Source organism: Saccopteryx leptura, chromosome X (assembly GCF_036850995.1).
Source record: "Saccopteryx leptura isolate mSacLep1 chromosome X, mSacLep1_pri_phased_curated, whole genome shotgun sequence".
NCBI classification, from domain to species: Eukaryota; Metazoa; Chordata; class Mammalia; order Chiroptera; family Emballonuridae; genus Saccopteryx; species Saccopteryx leptura.
Genome location: NC_089516.1, coordinates 11,742,875 through 11,761,518, shown reverse-complemented (window position 1 = coordinate 11,761,518; position 18,644 = coordinate 11,742,875). Strand labels below are relative to the sequence as shown.

General features: G+C 45.5%; 1 protein-coding gene across 1 annotated transcript in view; it reads right to left on the bottom strand.

Annotated features, from left to right (window-relative positions):
• Window positions 1–11,750, bottom strand: part of PPEF1 (protein phosphatase with EF-hand domain 1) — a 102,186-nt gene extending 90,436 nt beyond the window's left edge. Inside the window, exons 1-4 of the mRNA XM_066356888.1 lie at window positions 11,725–11,750; window positions 10,229–10,346; window positions 8,092–8,165; window positions 333–481 (exon numbers count right to left, since the gene is read on the bottom strand). Of these exons, the coding sequence (XP_066212985.1) occupies window positions 333–381 (49 nt within the window). The 5' untranslated portion in view covers window positions 382–481; window positions 8,092–8,165; window positions 10,229–10,346; window positions 11,725–11,750. The remainder of the gene's footprint in view (window positions 1–332; window positions 482–8,091; window positions 8,166–10,228; window positions 10,347–11,724) is intronic.
• Between the last annotated feature and the right edge of the window lie 6,894 nt (window positions 11,751–18,644).

Sequence of the window (18,644 nt, the reverse complement as noted above, 5' to 3'; positions counted from 1 at the left end):
GATATGAATTTAGAGACTTCCTTGTTCCCCGCCATTGAGTTTTAAATTGAGGTTTTATATGGGTACATTTTCAACTGCAATCAAATCAAACATAAAAGATCTCTTAGATAATACTTTATGATAGATCATAAATTCAAAGCTACGTCTTCCTAAAGGTAGTTTTCAATGTTATCCCAATATTTACCCTTTGGTTCAAGTGATGATGCCTTGTGCAAAATCACACAGAGCAGGCAGCTCCAGAACCAACCGAGTGAGTACATGAGAAAAAGGGAGAGGTAACTGGCTCAGTCTACCCTTCTCATCAGGAAGACAGGGACATTCCCAGCACTCACCTTGCGTAGATTTCTTGACTCCAACCGATGAACTACTATTACAGCCCATGTCTTCTAGCTAGTATGACAAAGATTCAATTTCCTATTCCCAGATGGTGTGAAGAGCTCTGAGGGACCACTCCTTCTCTGAGCCACTTCAGTCACAGAACCTAACGGGGAAAACACAAGAGGGAGGGGAGGGAAGTGCCCGTTAACAACCAAGTATCTATGGACTGTTTGGCAGGATTCCTTTTATCTCAACTGTGGTTCATCATGTGATGTGGAAAGTGATCAGATACAATCTAATCCTGGTTTATTTCCCACAACACAGCAGCAGCAACAGAGCAGCTATAGACTGCTTTTCTGATACACATAAATTGTATTTTCCTCATGTCGAGGTCAGGTCAAGGTCTATAGAAAATAAAGCATTAAAAATGAAAAGAAGGGCCTGACCAGGCGGTGGCGCAGTGGATAGAGCGTTGGACTGGGATGTGGAAGGACCCAGGTTCGAAACCCCGAGGTTGCCAGCTTGAGCGCGGGCTCATCTGGCTTGAGCAAAAGCTCACCAGCTTGGATCCAGGGTCGCTGGCTCCAGCAAGGGGTTACTCAGTCTGCTGAAGGCCCGCAGTCAAGGCACATATGAGAAAGCAATCAATGAACAACTAAGAAGTCGCAACGCGCAACGAAAAACTAATGATTAATGCTTCTCATCTGTCTCCATTCCTGTCTGTCTGTCCCTGTCTATCCCTCTGACTCTCTCTCTGTCTCTGTGAAAAAAAAAAAAATAAAAAAAAAAAAAAATGAAAAGAAGGGACATAAAAAAGAGGCTCAGAGACACGGACAAGAGTGGTGGTTACGGGGGGGGGGGGGGGGGCACAAAGAAAACCAGATAGAAGGTGATGGAAGACAATTTGGCTTTGGGTGACAGGTATGCAACATAATCAAATGTCAAAATAATCTGGAGATATTTTCTCTGAACATATGTACCCTGATTTATCAATGTCAGCCCATTAAAATTAATAATAAAAAGTTTTTTTAATAAAAAATAAATATTTTACCTTAAATATTAAATATTTAAGGATAAAATTGTATGGATAAAGTGGAATTAAAACACAAACTTAAAAAGGAAAAGAACTTATGCACAATTTTCAGCTGTCAAGGAAGAGCTAATTCATGTGTGTCAATTTTGTCAGAATTGCCATTAAACAATAGCAATTTCCCAAGTTCGCTGGGAAAAAAATAAATAAAAAATAAAAAGGAAAATAAAAAGGAAATGTAAGAGCATAAAATTTTCTAATTGAAATACAGGGAATGGGATATGAAGGCTCTGACATCATTTAATAGTTTTGGTTTTCAGCTCAAAATAATTAAATCTGTCTGGATTTTGAAAAACACAAGTTGGAGACTGTGAGACAAAAACAACATATTTAAACAACAATGCCAAAATTCAAATCAAAGCGAGTTCTTTGATATTTCTCAGAATCAGTTGGGGCACTTATTAAAAAAAAACCCAGGAGGTTCAGGGTCTCCCCCAACCTAAGGCATCAGAATCTGTGGGCGTGCCCTTTTAAACTAGCTCCAGCAGTGTTTGTGAGACCCTCCAAGTCTCCCCTGAGCTAGCTCACCAGCCCTTCCGATGAGTCAGACGCAACTGCTGAACTGATCTTCCACAAACACTCCCTGGGAGTTCTGGACAAAATTCCTTCCCTCCTCACTTTTTGGGGTGACATTTCTGAAGGGACCAAAAGTTGTAACTGCTAGGATATTGATTTTTAAGCGGGATATTAAGAAGCAAAAGCCTCAGAAAGAACTTTTGGCCCTCCTCCTTTTCTGCCTAAGAGACCCAGATAGAAAAAAGCCTACTACAGAAAGAGAACCTTACTTAGCATAATCACCTTAGCATCAGACAGGAAGACTCCAAGCAGGAGCCTGTTGACTGGACCACCCTATCTCTCACTGTTACTGCCTAGCAAATATGTTTCCCCCTTCCTCAGCTGCCTGTAAATTGCCTACTCCCTTTGAAATCTCACACGCCCTACCCCTCTTTCATCTTTGTCCAAAATGTCACATATACACAATTTTACTTCACTATCTTTGGAACTTCCATGCTATGTGAAGCCCCCTGTATGCAAGTATCAAAATTCTATTTTCTCCTGTTAATCTGTCTCTTAATTTGATGACTAGGCCATCTAGAACAGGGGTCAGGAATCTTTTTGGCTGAGAGAGCCATGAACACCACATATTTTAAAATGTAATTCTGTGAGAGCCATACAACCACCCGTGTACGTCATGCATTATCCAATAAAAATGTGGTGTTGTCCCGGAGGACAGCTGTGATTGGCTCCAGCCACCCACAACCATGAACATGAGCGGTAGGAAATGAATGGATTGTAATACATGAGAATGTTTTATATTTTTAACATTATTTTTTTATTAAAGATTTGTCAGCGAGCCAGATGCAGCCATCAAAAGAGCCACATCTGGCTCACGAGCCATAGATTCCTGACCCCTGCTCTAGAAGAACCTACAAGGTGGGAGAAAAAGTATTATTATTTTTTTAGCCCCCACATTTCCTTGATTTTCTGATGCTCCAAATCAGCCTGATCTAATATATTTGCATTTCTGGATAGGAACCAAGTCAGAAAACAACTGATTAGGGACCCTATGGGCATGTCTACTTTTCCACTAGCACTACACTAAAAGCTTCACAATTTCAACTCAACTGAAGAAAGGGGAAAACATTAAAATGAGAAAAATATCTGAATTATGGAAATATTTTTATAATAATAGCTTTAATAAACTATTCTAATGAGCTAAGCCTGATTCTTTTGTGTGTTGAATCAATTAACCCTCCTAAACTGTGCGTTATTTGCAAGTTCGGTAGGTATCACTTTCAAAGGGCAAAACAATCCTTGTGGCATTCCACTCCAAACCCTTCTCCAGGGTTGCCACAGATCCATGCATTACACTCACACCCTCACACCCATCAGAACTATTGCTCTGTTTATCTATTAGACATCCTCGGGAATTTTGCTAAATATTTTAATGAAATTAAGTTATATACTTTGACACATTGATGTTCCAGGCTATCTCAGCAGCAGAAGAAAAAGAAGAGGAGAAAAGGAAGGGAGGGTGGGAAAGAAGAAAGGAAAGAAGGGAGAGACGAAGGAAAAAGAGTAGAAAGGGAGGGAGAAAAGAAGAAAGGAAGGAAATCAGTTTGGCATGATTTTTAATAACAGAATCCTAGACATTTAAAGGTGGGAGAGACTTTTAAAATGACCTAGAATTGACACAAAGCACAAGGAAGTTAAGCAACCTGAGTAATGTCACAGAGACAAATTGGTTATCAAACTTGGTTGCATATTAGTTTCACCTGGGAAGATTTTAAAGCTCCCAGTGCTCAGACAGCACCTCATTAAATCAAAATCTCTGGGGGCTTAAAACAATCGGATGCCTGGGTGCCCTTGGTGGGGTTGGGCATCTGGATTTTGTAAAGCTCCTCAGATGATTTTAACACGCAAGTGGTAATCTCTAATGGAGACGATGCTTTAGCAACCAGCGCCTAGTGAGCACCCCATTCCTCTAAATGCTTTTTGGGGTCACATCAGGGTTATAAGGCTGGGGCTTTTGGCATCTCCTCTTTTCTCAGTTTTGAAATTGGGACGCTAGTACGTATCCCCAACCTTCTCTCCATACTCAGAAATTTCTCTAGGAGAACACATCTGCTGAAACCTTCACTAGCATTTGAGGTAGTTCATCTAGTCCTGCTGACCCTATCCAAGTGCCTAGATTAGCGCTCTCCGTCAGGAGTGTCAGAAGACTTAGCAGAGGAGATTATTTTTAAAGCAGACTCCCTGTCGTTACTGCCAATCCTGGATTCAAGCAGGCTGGGGGGCCTGGGAATCTGCAATTAAAATGCACGCTTCGAGGGACTTTGACACAGGCGCTCCTGTATCTCCGTCTGAAATACATTGCTTTCCATATCTTCCTTGGGCTTCACTTCCGTCTTCACGCTATTTTTCCCCCTTTTTTATGAATACATGAGAGTTGGGCCTTGAGGAGACAACAAACACTGATTCAACAAAAGGAAGTGATATATTTCCGTTTCGATTTTCTTTTTCCAGAAAAAGAAATAAATAGAGCAATATAGCTCTCCAAAAGCATGTGGTTCTCAGTTAATTCATTACACGACAAAAGTCCATATAAAAAACTCACTCGGAACCAAAAGAGCATCGTACTTGAGTGTATTTCAGCTGGACTGTAAGCTCCCAGGGTAGCTTTCTTTCTGAACACAGCAGGTGTTCGATAAATGCTGAATGAATGAAGGAGGGGATATTTCTAAGCCAGAGTCCTTTAAAAACTAATAACTAAAAATAATTACTAGTCCATCATTTTGTGCACAGATGCTGGCTATTTGATTATAAACCTTTTATTAAACCAGAAAACGGGTAGTGCTTATACATCCACTTTTAAAGAAAAATTTTAAATCATGATGGAAATGGGAATTGTTCTACAATTCTAGGAAGGAAGGAAGGAAGGAATGAGGAAGGAAGGAAGGAAGGAAGGAAGGAAGGAAGGAAGGAAGGAAGGAAGGAAGGAAGGGAGGGAGGGAGGGAGGGAGGGTTCATTTTAACTCTTGCCAAAACAAGAGCTAGTTAAGGCCACATGCCACTTCCTGCCCCCACAGGCTGCCCAACTGTCTTAGACTGTGATCACCCACTTAAAGGCAGAGACGGAAGTACATCTTTAATCGGTGCATGTGTCTTGGAGGACATCTCTGGCTAGCTGCAAAGCTGATAAAAATGATTTGGGGATTTTCCATTCTCTGGGAAAACCTAAGCTTCTTCCATTCCCCACCCTCTGTCAGCATTAGAAAAGCATTTAGTGTGCTAAGGAAGTCTCTGAAGAAATAGGTTCCTGGGGCCTGAAAGTGGTTCTCTAGCTCAAAAGGTAGGGAGCTTTAAACCACTGACAAGGTGGCTCTTGGCAAAAAACAAAAAACAAACAAAAAATCCCCACAGCTTTAAACCTGCCCAGTGCAGCTGCCCTACCGATATAGGATGCTTTTTAAGCATCCACACAAAACAGTGACTTATCTACGGCACGCACTGACAATTTGCAAAAGGAAAGATTTCTGCTAAAAGGTTTTCACTGTGCGCATGTAGAGAGGGGGAAGGGGGCGAAGTGGAGGGCTGAACCGTCTGAAGTTGTTCAGCGCTTTTCACCTTAACCACTTTTCATTCCCAAAGGTGAAAATACAAGGACAGAATGCCAGACGGCCCCAGGAGCCGAGCGAACCCAGCTGTCGTGTACCCTCGAAGTTCCTCGCCCAGTCTCCCCAAACTGTTCTTAGTCACTATTGTAGCCCAAAGCGCATGTCTATAGAGCCCTCACACATTGGCTCAGCCACCTGGACCTTGGTTCTACCTCTGGCGTTCTACATGTGAATTGTACGGTTTCCCACGCTAGAAACTCAGCTTTCCCTCGAGAGAACTCAGCTTTTGTGAGAAATGCCTACTCGAGCCCTGGCGCTGAGGAACTCAAATCTAGAACCCAAGCAGTCATTCAGCTGTGGGCACCCGTGATGCCCACATGGATAGCCTGATGTCTGTGGCCTCAATATAGCCAAGGGCACAGAGCAGAGGAGACCCTGGCTGGCCATGCGGGAAAGGCCCCCTCCGCCCCTTTCCACTAAAACCCTGCAGCATCGGCTTGTATCCGGGTACCCAATGGGGAAGGGGTGACCTGTAGGACTGAGCTGGTGTTTCCCCCTGGGTCTCATTAGATGAAAGCATAAGGAAAGGGAAGAAACCATACTGACCACTAGAAGGTGTCTGAGGTATCTATCTGTTCTATCAGACAGGATTGCGAGCAGCAGGCGCTGGGCCTGGTGCCGGGTTTTCCAAAGTGTGTTCGTGGAAGAGGAGCTCTATGTGGGTTATAAGTCTAGAAATAAGGCCAAAAAAAAAAAAGGACCTGCCCTCAATAAGTTCAGGAGAAGCAGGATTACACAGGTTTCTTTACTACAAGACTCCTCCGAGCCTTCAGTACATTAATGTGCACTGAGAGTCTCTAAGAAAGAGCTCTAGTGTCCACTGTTTCCCAGACAGCCCAGCAGGGCACCTTCTGAGGGACTGTATCTCACAAACACCTCTTGTTCCTAACAGCCTACTGCCGGCCCAGTGGAGCGTGCGGTTGAGAAGCCAGATGAGCCAGAGCTGAAATTCCTCTCAGCTAGTCATTAATTCCTCTGCACCTCAATTTTCTCTTAAGGAACTCTGGGTAACTCGTACCTTACAGACTTGTTCTGAGGACTAACGGGGAGCAACCCTTCGCTGATGAGTTAGGAGGGACCACGCCTGGTTAGGTAGCCGCTGTGGTAGAAGCGTTGAAATGAAACTTGGTTTGCTCAAATTTTTTTCCTTCCAAGTGCATTGTATGGGACCTCCCAGAGACTAAATCCCTTCCGTGTCTACAGGCTCTGGGATAAATGCAGATTTACAAGATATGGGCTCTTTTCTCCCGAGAGTACTAAGATCTGAAAGAATACTAAATAATAATAATAATAATAATAATAATAATAATAATAATAGCTAAAATCACCCTTATTAAGAGCCCTGGCCGGTTGGTTCAGTGGTAGAGCGTTGGCCTGGTGTGCAGAAGTCCCGGGTTCGATTCCCTACCAGGGCACACAGGAGAAGCGCCCATCTGCTTCTCCACCCCTCCCCCTCTCCTTCCTCTCTGTCTCTCTCTTCCCCTCCCGCAGCGAGGCTCCATTGGAGCAAGGATGGACCAGGCGCTGGGGATGGCTCCTTGGCCTCTGCCCCAGGCACTAGAGTGGCTCTGGTTGCGACAGAGCGATGCCCCAGAGGGGCAGAGCATCACCCCCTGGTGGGAAGAGTGTTGCCCCCTGGTGGGCGTGCCGGGTGGATCCCTGTTGGTGCATGCGGGAGTCTGTCTGACTGTCTATCCCCGTTTCCAGCTTCGGAAAAATACAAAAAAAAAAAAAAAAAGTAAAAAATCACCCTTATTAAGAGACTACTGTTTACCCAAGATAAGAGGTGCTTTGTATTTCTATTATTCCAACTAATTTTACAGCGACCTTCAAGGTATCATCACACCCATATTACAGATGAAGAAACTAAGACTCAGAAGTTAAATATTATACTCCATGGCACAGCTGATCAGTGGCAGAACCAAAGACCCATTCTGTTTAATTTTAAAGAACAGAAATGTCTGTCCACTCAAAGGTTTGTTACACCTTGGTTTCAGGATCCAATCTGATCAATCTACGTAAGTACTAAATCACTAAAGTGAATTCTTGAGTGTTGCAAGGAATTTTGTTTCCCTTTCTTACAGACAGATGGAAACCTGGTGATCCTGTGAAATAGCAAGAGGCCAAGGGAGCTAAAAAAAGATTTCTGAACATGAATTCTACCATGCGGTTTGGGGAACACCCTGTGAAATAACTAGAAGAGTTTCTTAAAGTATCCTCCCCTCATTTTCTAGCTCACCCAAGTGATCGCAAAGGTTTTCCAAATATCACATTCACTTGAAATGGGCCACAAACCTTCAGGTTACAAAGCCATCTGTACACCTTTATAACATGATGGCAAGTGGGTTGCAATCCGCAGCTTCGAGAAAAATCAATCCGAGAAATTGTAAAGCAATAAAATAAACTCCAAGGAGTGCACAGTCCCTGTTCTGTTGCTACATAATATATGTTTACTATGTAGACTTCTGCTTCCCCACAATACCTAAGAACAAACAAACATATTACCTGGTTTTTTGCTTGGCCAGTGTAGAGGTTTTTCCTCACCCCCAAAACACGTTCTCTATGAGGAATGCTGAGGTCTGAAAGGAAAAGGTAGAATTGCAGCTCTCTCTGGAGGACCCCTACATATACACACGCATCCACACATCTCATCATCTCATACTCCACAGCCCTCTGCAGGGCCAGCTCTGGCTCAAATAAATCAGAAAATAAACACACCCGCACACACAAAACAACAACCCAAACAGGCCACTCCTGCTTTGCCTCTGCCTGGAAGGCGAGCTCAGAACCACAGATCCGGGAGAGGCCGAGCGCTGGCTGGGAGCCACACTGTCTGCCCCTGCCCTGCCCTGTTCCGGGCTAGGAGATAAAGCGATGTGCTCAAGTAATGGGCTGCAGTCACGTGACTGCTTCCAGTGGGACCAGGCGGCTGTGTGCATAAATCATCGCAGCACTACAAAGTATAAAAGAGAACTTGGGTAAATAAGAGCAGAAAGCACTCAATGGCTGGCTCTTCATGTCGACCAAGGATGACTTCTAGGAAACATCACAGCTGCCTGGGAAGGGGATCACTAAACACTCCTCCTTAGGACTGGGAAAGGCATGGGCCAAGGGAGTGGCTGTTGGGTGCTGGGCTGCAAATTCATTGACGTGACGTTCTTATTCCTCCAGCTAGTCAACTAGCCGCTTGCTGGAGAAACCTGTGAGGGGGAGATTCTTCTCCGTCCATCAGCGGAGAGGAAAAGGAAAGTGGACCTGTCATTTGGCAGAGCTGGAGAAGGAAGAGGAGTAAGACACACTTGAATAAACAAAGTGCAGATGTCAGTACTGAATGCCACCGGCCACAGTTCGGCTGTCTTCTGAGGCAATCCAGGGATGATCTTGTTCCCAGTCTCCCGCTGACTGCAGCTGCAATGACAGCAATTTCCTCCCCGACTCTCCCTCGCTGGTTACGCAGCATATGGCCTTAGCTTACTGGCCTTAAGCATTGAGAGCCAGGATTTAAAGGACTCGAGCCAGAATCATTTCATAACCCCACCCAAGCTGCCAGAATCATTTCATAACCCCACCCAAGCTGCTCGTTAGCCAAGCCCTTTCTGCGATTGGGTGCCACAGGAGAGCCAGCAAAGCGGTTACCTAGCTTCCCATTTAATCTAATGGAGTCACTGTGAAAATAACGGGGAAGACAGCTCTGGGCTTCTCTATGCCTAATAGCATATTAAATATTATCAGAGCACCTTATTAGGAGGTAATGCAACCGTACAGGTTTCCATGGAGGTACTCCAAGACCAGAACCTGATGAGGCTGCCATATGCATTGTAAGTGACAGCATAATTACCCAGGTTCTGGAAAAAAACAGTGGACAATGTCGTTATTTGGCTAAGTTTCCAGCCAAATGCCTACTCAGTCCACAGTGATTAAAGTATGGCTCTGTCTAGATACAGTTGTTCAAATGTCACCTCCTCTGTGTGAAGCCTTTCCTGAATCACCGAAGGGAAGTTAGTCACTCGGTCTTCTGGCACTCAGAGCCACGTGTGTGTCCAATTATAGCACTTCCCAAAGTGCACCGTAATTTGCCCTTTTACATGTGAAACACTGAAGGGAAAGGGGCCATTTCACTCCTTGTGGCGTTCACAGCACCGAATGCATTAGAGGTACTCACTAAATAATTTGCTTAATCATAGAAAGGAGGAAAAGAACTCACAATTTAGATGGTTATTTTAATGACCAGCTTGTGGACCATGAACTGGGTCGACTGTGCCCTTTATGTGACTCGTCTAAAACTTAGAATTTGTTTACAATGAAGAACGTTGCCATATTTTTCACTGTAAAAAGAACACTAAAATGCTGCTTTGAGTACCACTGAGTCCTATACCCCGCTTCCAGCATTAAATGAATGAGCATGGATGTGTGTGAATAAATCACAATAAGGACAGAAACAATTATTGAGTACTTACTATCTTCTAGGCACTTTTAAATTTTATATGTGTTCATCTCATTTAATCCACATACCCTCGTATGAAGTCTGTACTATTATTACCCCTATTTACACATTAGGAACTATAGCCCAAAGTCAAACAGCAAATGAGTGGCACAGCTGGGATTTGAACCTAGGCACTTTGACTCTAGAACTACTACTTACAATCACTGCACTATACTGCCTCAGTCAGTATGTTGTATGTTCGTAAAATGATATTTCCAGCTTCTACTCAGGTGGTGTCTGGCTTTCCTCCAGCTGAGCAGGGATGTGTTGTCCTAGCCTAAAAAAAGGGAAATAATGGGCAAAGTAATGTTAGCAATTCCAAACTCACTCATTAACAGAATTATACTCTAACAGTCAAGGTTAGGTCAGTTTACCTCTCAGTGGGCACATCACATGAAAACAGCCAATAGGAAAGATGGGAGCTCATTGAACGCCCGGAAAAGGCCATAACAACAGCAAGTCATTCCTAAGATGCTCTGTGCTGTTTCAGTCAATTCAACACATTTGAGCCCCTCCTATGAGGCAGGCACTGTGCTGACAGATGGGCATAAATGGTGAACACAATGAAAATGATTGGGTGAGGCAAACACATAGGTAAATAAGAAATTAAAATGACAAAGTAAAATCTGTCTCCCCTATTGGAATATAAGCTCCAGGTACCTAAAACAATGCCAAGCACATAATATTTATGACATGACTAAATCAAAGCAACACAGTATGATAAAATCTCTAACAGGAGAGGTAGGGGACACAGAGAAAGAGCCCCATCCCGGAAAGGGGGTTGAGGGAAGGGTTTCTAGACATGATGTGCAGGCGGAGAGCTGACGATTAGGCAGCCAGAGTTAAGAGTTAGCCAGAAGAAAAGTGGTGAGGAAGAGATGAGGGTGTTGTTGTAGACATGTATATTTTAGAGTGCTTAAAAGGGATGTGAAATGGGATGGGTGAAGTAAAAATCAGAAGCAACTGCGGTCAGAATTATAATGCCGCAGTGAGACTTTCCAGAGGGTTAAGTGTCTGTCTGCTACGATTGCAAAGCGGCTGCCTCTCCACCTGCGCAGGCTCAGCCCGCTCTTGCTTAGCTGTCTTGGCTGTTTCACTGTCCCTTTTCACTTCCCCACTCCCCTACTGAGTTTGCCTGCACCTTCCAAATCAGCTCTGCTCTCCAACGCAAGTCTAAGGGTCTGCTTCTGAGGAAGCCCACACAGCACCTCAGTTCCTCTTCGAGAGAAGCAAACCATGGAAATATCCAGGGGGTAGAGAGGGCTGGCTCCCTCACAAGGGAGAGAGTGGGCAGTACAGGCAAACCCGTCCTGTCCCACAGACTCCCTGGAGCTGGCCACAGTTCCATTTTCCACCAAGGAAAATTCATTCTAACCGGTGATGACACATACTGGGGAATATGCTAGAACCAGGCAAAGCAGCTGGATTGGGGAGGAGACTGAGAAAACAACAATTGTGCAGGTCTGTTTGGTAGTGAATACTTAAGGCGTCTGTCACTTGTGGTCCCTGATACCTCAATGACCAATAGCGCCAGAGGGGCCTGGCTCAGATGGGGTTGGCCTCTCAGCGAGCCATCTGCTGCTGGGCTAGTGGCGAGCCATCACACCCAGTCCCAGCCTCCTAGCGCCGTGTCGCCTCCAAATTGAGGTACCTACCTCACAGCAGAGTCACAGAATCTGTTGGAGAACAGAAAGAAAAATATTAGAATTTGTATTCGTATCTATTTTCTTATTCCTTTTGAGTTTTCTAGTTTCATGTATGGTAATATACACAATATATGAGTTCAGCAGTATTGGAAATAACTAAATATACCTGCATTTGGGGTCCATTCTCAGAAAGTTTTTACTGTGAGAGGTTCACAATCAAAAACATCTGAAGAACTTTGATTTAAGGAAATTGCTCCTTTTTGGAAAGAGGGGAGGAATAGCAAGTAATATTATATTTAAATACAGAGAAAGAATCATGTGTGTGTTCAGGGATAAGCTGTGGGTATTGAAACACCACATTAAGTAGGAGAGAAAGGAGGCCATATTCGGCAAGCAATTAGAAATCATTCAAAGAAATCAAAGGTGGGTTACCAGTCACTCCTAGATGTCATGTGTTGAAGTCTGTAAGTTTAGCTTCAAAAAGGCTCCACCTTGGGCATAAAAGTTGAGTTTTACATGGTGTGATTAAATAAATAAAGATTAGTAGTAGGTATCCGAATTTAAATTTTGACCTCTGCTTAACTTGGTCCTGGATAGCTTGAGTTTAAAAAAAAGAAAAAAACAAAACACTTTTTCAATTAACCCTGAATGTTCATAAATCAAAATAAATCAAATCCCAGAGAGGCCCAGTCCAGGTAATATGGAATATGGACACTGTCCCCACTTTACCGTGTCTCTTCCATAGAACGAAGCTATAAAAGCTGGTCAGAATCCGCAGAGCAGCTATCTGAGGACTGCCACAGGTAGGCTCCAAGGTGGCCTCAGTGGTCCCTGCTTCATGCTCTTGCATAATCCCTGCCCCTTCGGTGTGTGCTGGCCCTAGTCACCTGATCTAATCAACATAATATGGCAAAGGTGTTGGGATGTCACTTATGTGACTAGGTCATAAAAGATTGTGACTGTCCTGCTAACACTATTGCCTTCAACACCTGCGTGCTTTTGGTGAAATTGTCATGGTGCAGAGGCCCACATGGCACAGGACAGGAGGAAGTCTCTGGTCAAAAGCCAGCAAGGAACACCCTTAATCAAACAGACTCTAAGGAACTGAATCCTGCCAACAACCACCTGAGCTTCAAAGCAGCTTCTTTCTCAGGTAGGCCTAAGGTGACTGCGGCGCAGCCCACACCGGAACTGCAGCCTGTGAGAGACCGGAAGTGGAGGTCCCCTGGGAGCCAGGCCCGATCCCTGACCCAGAATCTGTGACACATAACTCCATGTTCTCAGTTTCTAGGTTCACAGCAACAAATAAGACACACAAGGACTCCGAAGAGTAAACAGCAGAAGGTAGACTGAGAAGATCCAGCCAAACCCGTAGTGAGCTGACCGTTCTCTCCCCTCCCGTTTCCCCAGACTGGATTGGAGGGAGCAGAGTTTAAATTCAAACCACAATACGGCAATACTGTACTCCTATGAGAATGGTTTCCAGAAATACCAATAATACCCAGTGCTGGCAAAGATATAGAGCAACCAGAACTCCCATAGTGTGCTAGTGGAAATACAAAATGATACAGTCACTCTGAAAAATAGTTGGGTAGTTTCTTATAAAATTGAAGACACTCCATATGACAGCGATCCAACTTGTGAGTATTTACTCTAGAAAAATGAAAACTTATATTCCTGCAAAACATATACAGGTTCATATGACCAAACACCGAACACAGTCCAAATGTCCTTCAGTGGGTGAACGGGTCCACAGCTGGTGGGACAGACATACAATGAAATGCTACTCAGCAATGAAAAGGAACGGACTCTTCATACAATCCACACAACCTGGAGGAATCTCAAAGGCATTGTGCTGAGTAAAAAAACAGCAGGCCTAAAGGTTGTGTCCATTTATAGGAGGTTTTCCAAAGGACAAAACCTAGTGATGGGGCGGCTGAGTGCTTGCAGGGGCTGACGGGTGGGGGAGCGTGCAGCTAAAGGGAGAGCCAAGCGAGTTCGGAGGGCGTGTTCACCCAATTATGGTGCTGCTTACACTCCTCTGTCCATGTGTGCCAGTCCACAGAACTGCACAGCAAGTCAGCTTACTATGCATTAACTTAAGTCAATACTTCATCAAGCTTCACAGAGCTGGCTCTGATTTGGTGCCTTAGGGTCTGCAGATATTAACGGGGGGAGACAGTCAGACAGACTCCCGCATGTGCCCGACCGGGATCCACCCGGCACGCCCACCAGGGGGCGACGCTCTGCCCACCAGGGGGCGATGCTCTGCCGCGACCAGAGCCACTCTAGCGCCTGGGGCAGAGGCCAAGGAGCCATCTCCAGCGCCCGGGCCATCTCTGCTCCAATGGAGCCTTGGCTGCGGGAGGGGAAGAGAGAGACAGAGAGGAAGGGGGTGGCAGAGAGGAAGGGGGTGGCAGAGAGGAAGGGGGTGGTGGAGAAGCAGATGGGCGCCTCTCCTATGTGCCCTGGCCGGGAATCGAACCCGGGTCCCCCGCACGCCAGGCTGACGCTCTACCGCTGAGCCAACCGGCCAGGGCCCCAGAGGCAGTGTTTTCTGACGTAAACTATAAACTACAAACCCTAAGGAAAACACTCGCCCTTCTCTCTGACTTTACTTTTAACTCCCTAACCATGGGCAAAACTCAATGAACAGAGCTCACGGTCAGAAAGCACAGCTGGACTCAGCAGACACCTACTGAGCATGTTCCAGCTACACGGCAGGAATGCAAAGAGAAACGGACTCTGGTTCAGTTCCCTGCCAGGTGTGCAGCGTAACGAGGGACCGGGCCTGTCCACAAATAATTACAAAGCAGGAGCTGTGGGCTGGAGATACGCCTCAGACTCATATATTAGAGTCCAGAACTATACCAGCTCGGTCAGAGCAAGCTGGGCAATGGTTCCTAGAGGATTAAAAGGTGAGGAAGGCATTTCAGGGAACATGGGAGCACGTTATATTTGAGTCATGTTTCCTGAGACTGGGGGATAGAGGGTGAACCTGAGAGGTACGTTGGTACCAGCTATGATTGTTCTTGTGAATCATAACAAAGAATTCAGAGTTTAACCCATCAGTCGGGGATTGCAATTTCAAAAGCTTTTATGAGCTGGGGCAGATAGTACAAATGAATCAAGTAGCGTGGGTGGAAACGATGGGGCATTCTAGAGAGCTTCTATCTAAATGAGGCAGCTGCTCTGCTACTTACTGATAGCTCCCTATTAGGCTGCCATTCAGAAATTCTGGCCCCGTGTTGCATGATGCAATGTTTCAAGAGAAGCTGAACATATTTTTCTGTAAAATCTCCCTACTTTTTATTTTTATGTTTTGTTTTTTTGCAACAGAGACAGAGAGAGGGGACAGATAGGAACAGACAGACAGGAAGGGAGGGAGATGAGAAGCATCAATTCTTCATTGCAGTATCTTAGTTGTTCACTGATTGCTTTTTCATATGTGCCTTGACTGGGGCTACAGCAGAGTGAGTGACCCCTTGCTCGAGCCAGCGACCTTGGGCTCAAGCTGGTGAGCCTTGTTCAAACCAGATGAGCCCGTGCTCAAGCTAGCGACCTTGGGGTTTCAAACCTGGGTCCTCTGCATCCCAGTCTGATGCTCTATCCACTGCACCATCACCTGGTCAGGCTATTTTTATTTTTAAATTTATTGATTGATTTTAGAGAGGGGGGAGGGCAGAGAGAAACAGAAACATTGATCTGTTTCTGTATGTGCCTTGACAGGGTTCGAACCCACAACCTTTGTGTAACTGAGGTACTGGGCGCCATGACAAAATCTCCATATTTTTAAATGTGAGTGGGAGTATATTTCTGAAAATTTAAGATGTCATTGATTATAAGGTGCATCATTATTTTATCTACCAATAAAAAAGTAAAAAGCCACCCATCAAACTATGACATTCCATTGATTTTAAGCCACATTCCAACTTCAGAGGTGTTAAAATGTGAAAAAAATGTGCATCTCAGAATCAATGTAATAGTGAAATTCTCATTTTCTCCAAATGTTGCATACACTCCGTGGAGGCAGTGTGAGGCTGCCAGATTGCACACTCTGGTTGAGTGAAGAAGAGCCTGAGGGGGATGTGACTAGATTGGAACTTTGGGAATGTCACCCTGAGGGCCAGACAGTGAGGAACTGGGAAAAGCCAGCCTAAGACCAGTGAGGGTGCTCCTGCCACAATCCAGGAGATTGATAAGGTCTGAACTAAAGCCCTGGCAGTGCGGATGGAGAGGAGGGGCTAATGTAAAAGCCTTTTAGGTACAGAGTGCCCCCGGTCCCAGACTGGGTATAGTGAACAAAAGAGACAGAGGTGTCAAGAATGATTCCGAGGTTTCTAGTTTGGAATAATACATGGATTCATCACTTAGTAACACTATTTACTGGGTGTGTGCCTTGTGCCAGGCACTATGCTGGGTGCTAGAGGTACAATGTTTCAGTGGTCCCTGCTCTTTTTTATTTTTTCTTTTCCTGAAGCTGGAAACGGGGAGAGACAGTCAGACAGACTCCCCCCTGTGCCTGACCAGTATCCACCAGGCACGCCCACCAGGGGGCGACGCTCTGCCCACCAGGGGGCGATGCTCTGCCCCTCCAGGACGTTGCTCTGTTGCGACCAGAGCCACTCTAGCGCCTGGGGCAGAGGCCAAGGAGCCATCCCCAGTGCCCGGGCCATCGTTTGCTCCAATGGAGCCTTGGCTGCGGGAGGGGAAGAGAGAGACAGAGGAAGGGGGGGGTGGAGAAGCAGATGGGTGCCTCTCCTGTGTGCCCTGGCCGGGAATCGAACCCGGGACTTCTGCACACCAGGCCGACGCTCTACCACTGAGCCAACCGGCCAGGGCCTCCTGCTCTTTTGTAATTTACAGTCTGGTAGGTGATGCCATTCAGCGCAGGAGAGTATTAATAGACACAGGAGTAGGACACAAAGAGGAACAAGTGTGTTTACGGGGGAGGAAAATAATGAGCTGAAATGTTCTATACCTAGCAGAAGCCAGCGTTTAGAGCCCAGGAAAGAAATCGGGTCTGCAGATTCTGATTAAGGAGGTCATCAGGGTACCAATAACAGGTGATTAGAGAAGATAAAATAGCCAGGGAGAGCTCATAGAATAATAAGGGCAAGAGCAGAACCCTGGGGAACAGAGACATTAAGGTGCACACAAAGGAGACTAAAAGAGGAGCAGTGTGGAAAGGAAGAGAGGTCCAGGAGAGACGGGTGTCTATATACCAAGGGAGACAGGTACTGTCATATAGACCAGCATATCTTCATCTATAATTACTGCATAGAAGTAATTTACCCTGGCAACGGATAATTCAGATTTTCAGAGTTATGGGTGTTCTGTGTGAATTCCAAATCTGCTTATCAGAGCTGCTTCTTATTTAGAAAGTTGTGATATTTTTAAATATTGCCACAATCTGTCCCTTTAGCTTGCATGTGCTTCTGTTCTGCAGGATCTCAGTTTGACATCTAGCATGAGTCAGTGGCAGAACAATGATAATTCTCTCTGATTTTCCTTTTGTGGGGGCTATAATCTGCCATTCCGAGACAAAAGGAAAACACAAAATGTACATTTATGCAACCCCCTCTCATGTTAAAGCACTGGAGACTGGGGAAAGCGGGTCTAGGCACAGACGGGGAAGTCCCCTTGCAAGGCCCCTCAAAGTTCTTGGCCCGGAGCTCAGTAACAAGTAAGCCTATGATGTGGCAAGGTACCCTGGTCCTTTGGACTTGTTCAGAAAGGCCCTCCATTTTATAGGAGAGGTTAGGTGGCTCCCCAGCATAACAGTCTTATGGCTGACTGGCCAGTACTCTTTCCATTACATCAAAGTTACCCAATTCCACCCTATGAAGATAGCTCTGATATAATATATATTAAAAAGTACAGACCCTGGCCGGTTGGCTCAGTGGTAGAGCATCATCCTGGCGTGTGGAACTCCTGGGTTCGATTCCCAGCCAGGGCACATAGGAGAAGTGCTCATCTGCTTCTCCACCCTTCCCCATCTCCTTTCTCTCTATCTCTCTCTCCTCCTCCCAACACCCCAGATGAGGAGAACATTGCTATGGTAGGGGCCTTACTTGGTGGATCCCAGTGGGGGTGCATGCAGGAGTTTATCTCTCTGCCTCCCCTCCTCTCAATAAGAGAAAAAAAAGGAAAGTTAATCTTCTTCCTCTGTTTAATTATTTAGCCAAATCTTGTGGGCTTTATGTTTTGTGTATGAAGTTTATTGTACTTTTTTTTTGTATTTCTCCAAAGTTAGAAGCGGGGAGGCAGTCAGACAGACTCCCGCATGCACCCAACCGGGATCCACCCAGCATGCCCACCCAAGACTCCATTGGAGCAAAATTGGCCTGGGTGCTGAGGATGGCTCCATGGCCTCTGCCTCAAGCGCTAGAATGGCTCTGGTTGCAACAGAGCAACGCCCCAGATGGGCAGAGCATCGCCCTCTGGTGGGCATGCCGGGTGGATCCCGGTTGGGCGCATGTGGGAGTCTGTCTGACTGCCTCCCCGCTTCTAACTTCGGAGAAATTAAAAAAAAAAAAAGTACAATAAACTTCATACACAAAACATAAAGCCCACAAGATTTGGCTAAATAATTAAACAGAGGAAGAAGATTAACTTTCCTTTTTTTTCTCTTATTGAGAGGAGGGGAGGCAGAGAGACAGACTCCTGCATGCACCCCCACTGGGATCCACCAAGTAAGGCCCCTACCATAGCAATGTTCTCCTCATCTGGGGTGTTGTTCCGTTGCTCGGCAACCAAGCTATCTTTAGTACCTGAAGGAGACCATGGAATCAACCTGGCATGGGGGACACTCACTAGAACCAATCAGTCAATCGAGCCATGGCTGTATGAGGGGAGGAGGGGGAAGGGAAAGGGGGGGAGTGGATAAGCAGATGGTTGCTTCTCCTGTGTGCCCTGCCAGGAATCAA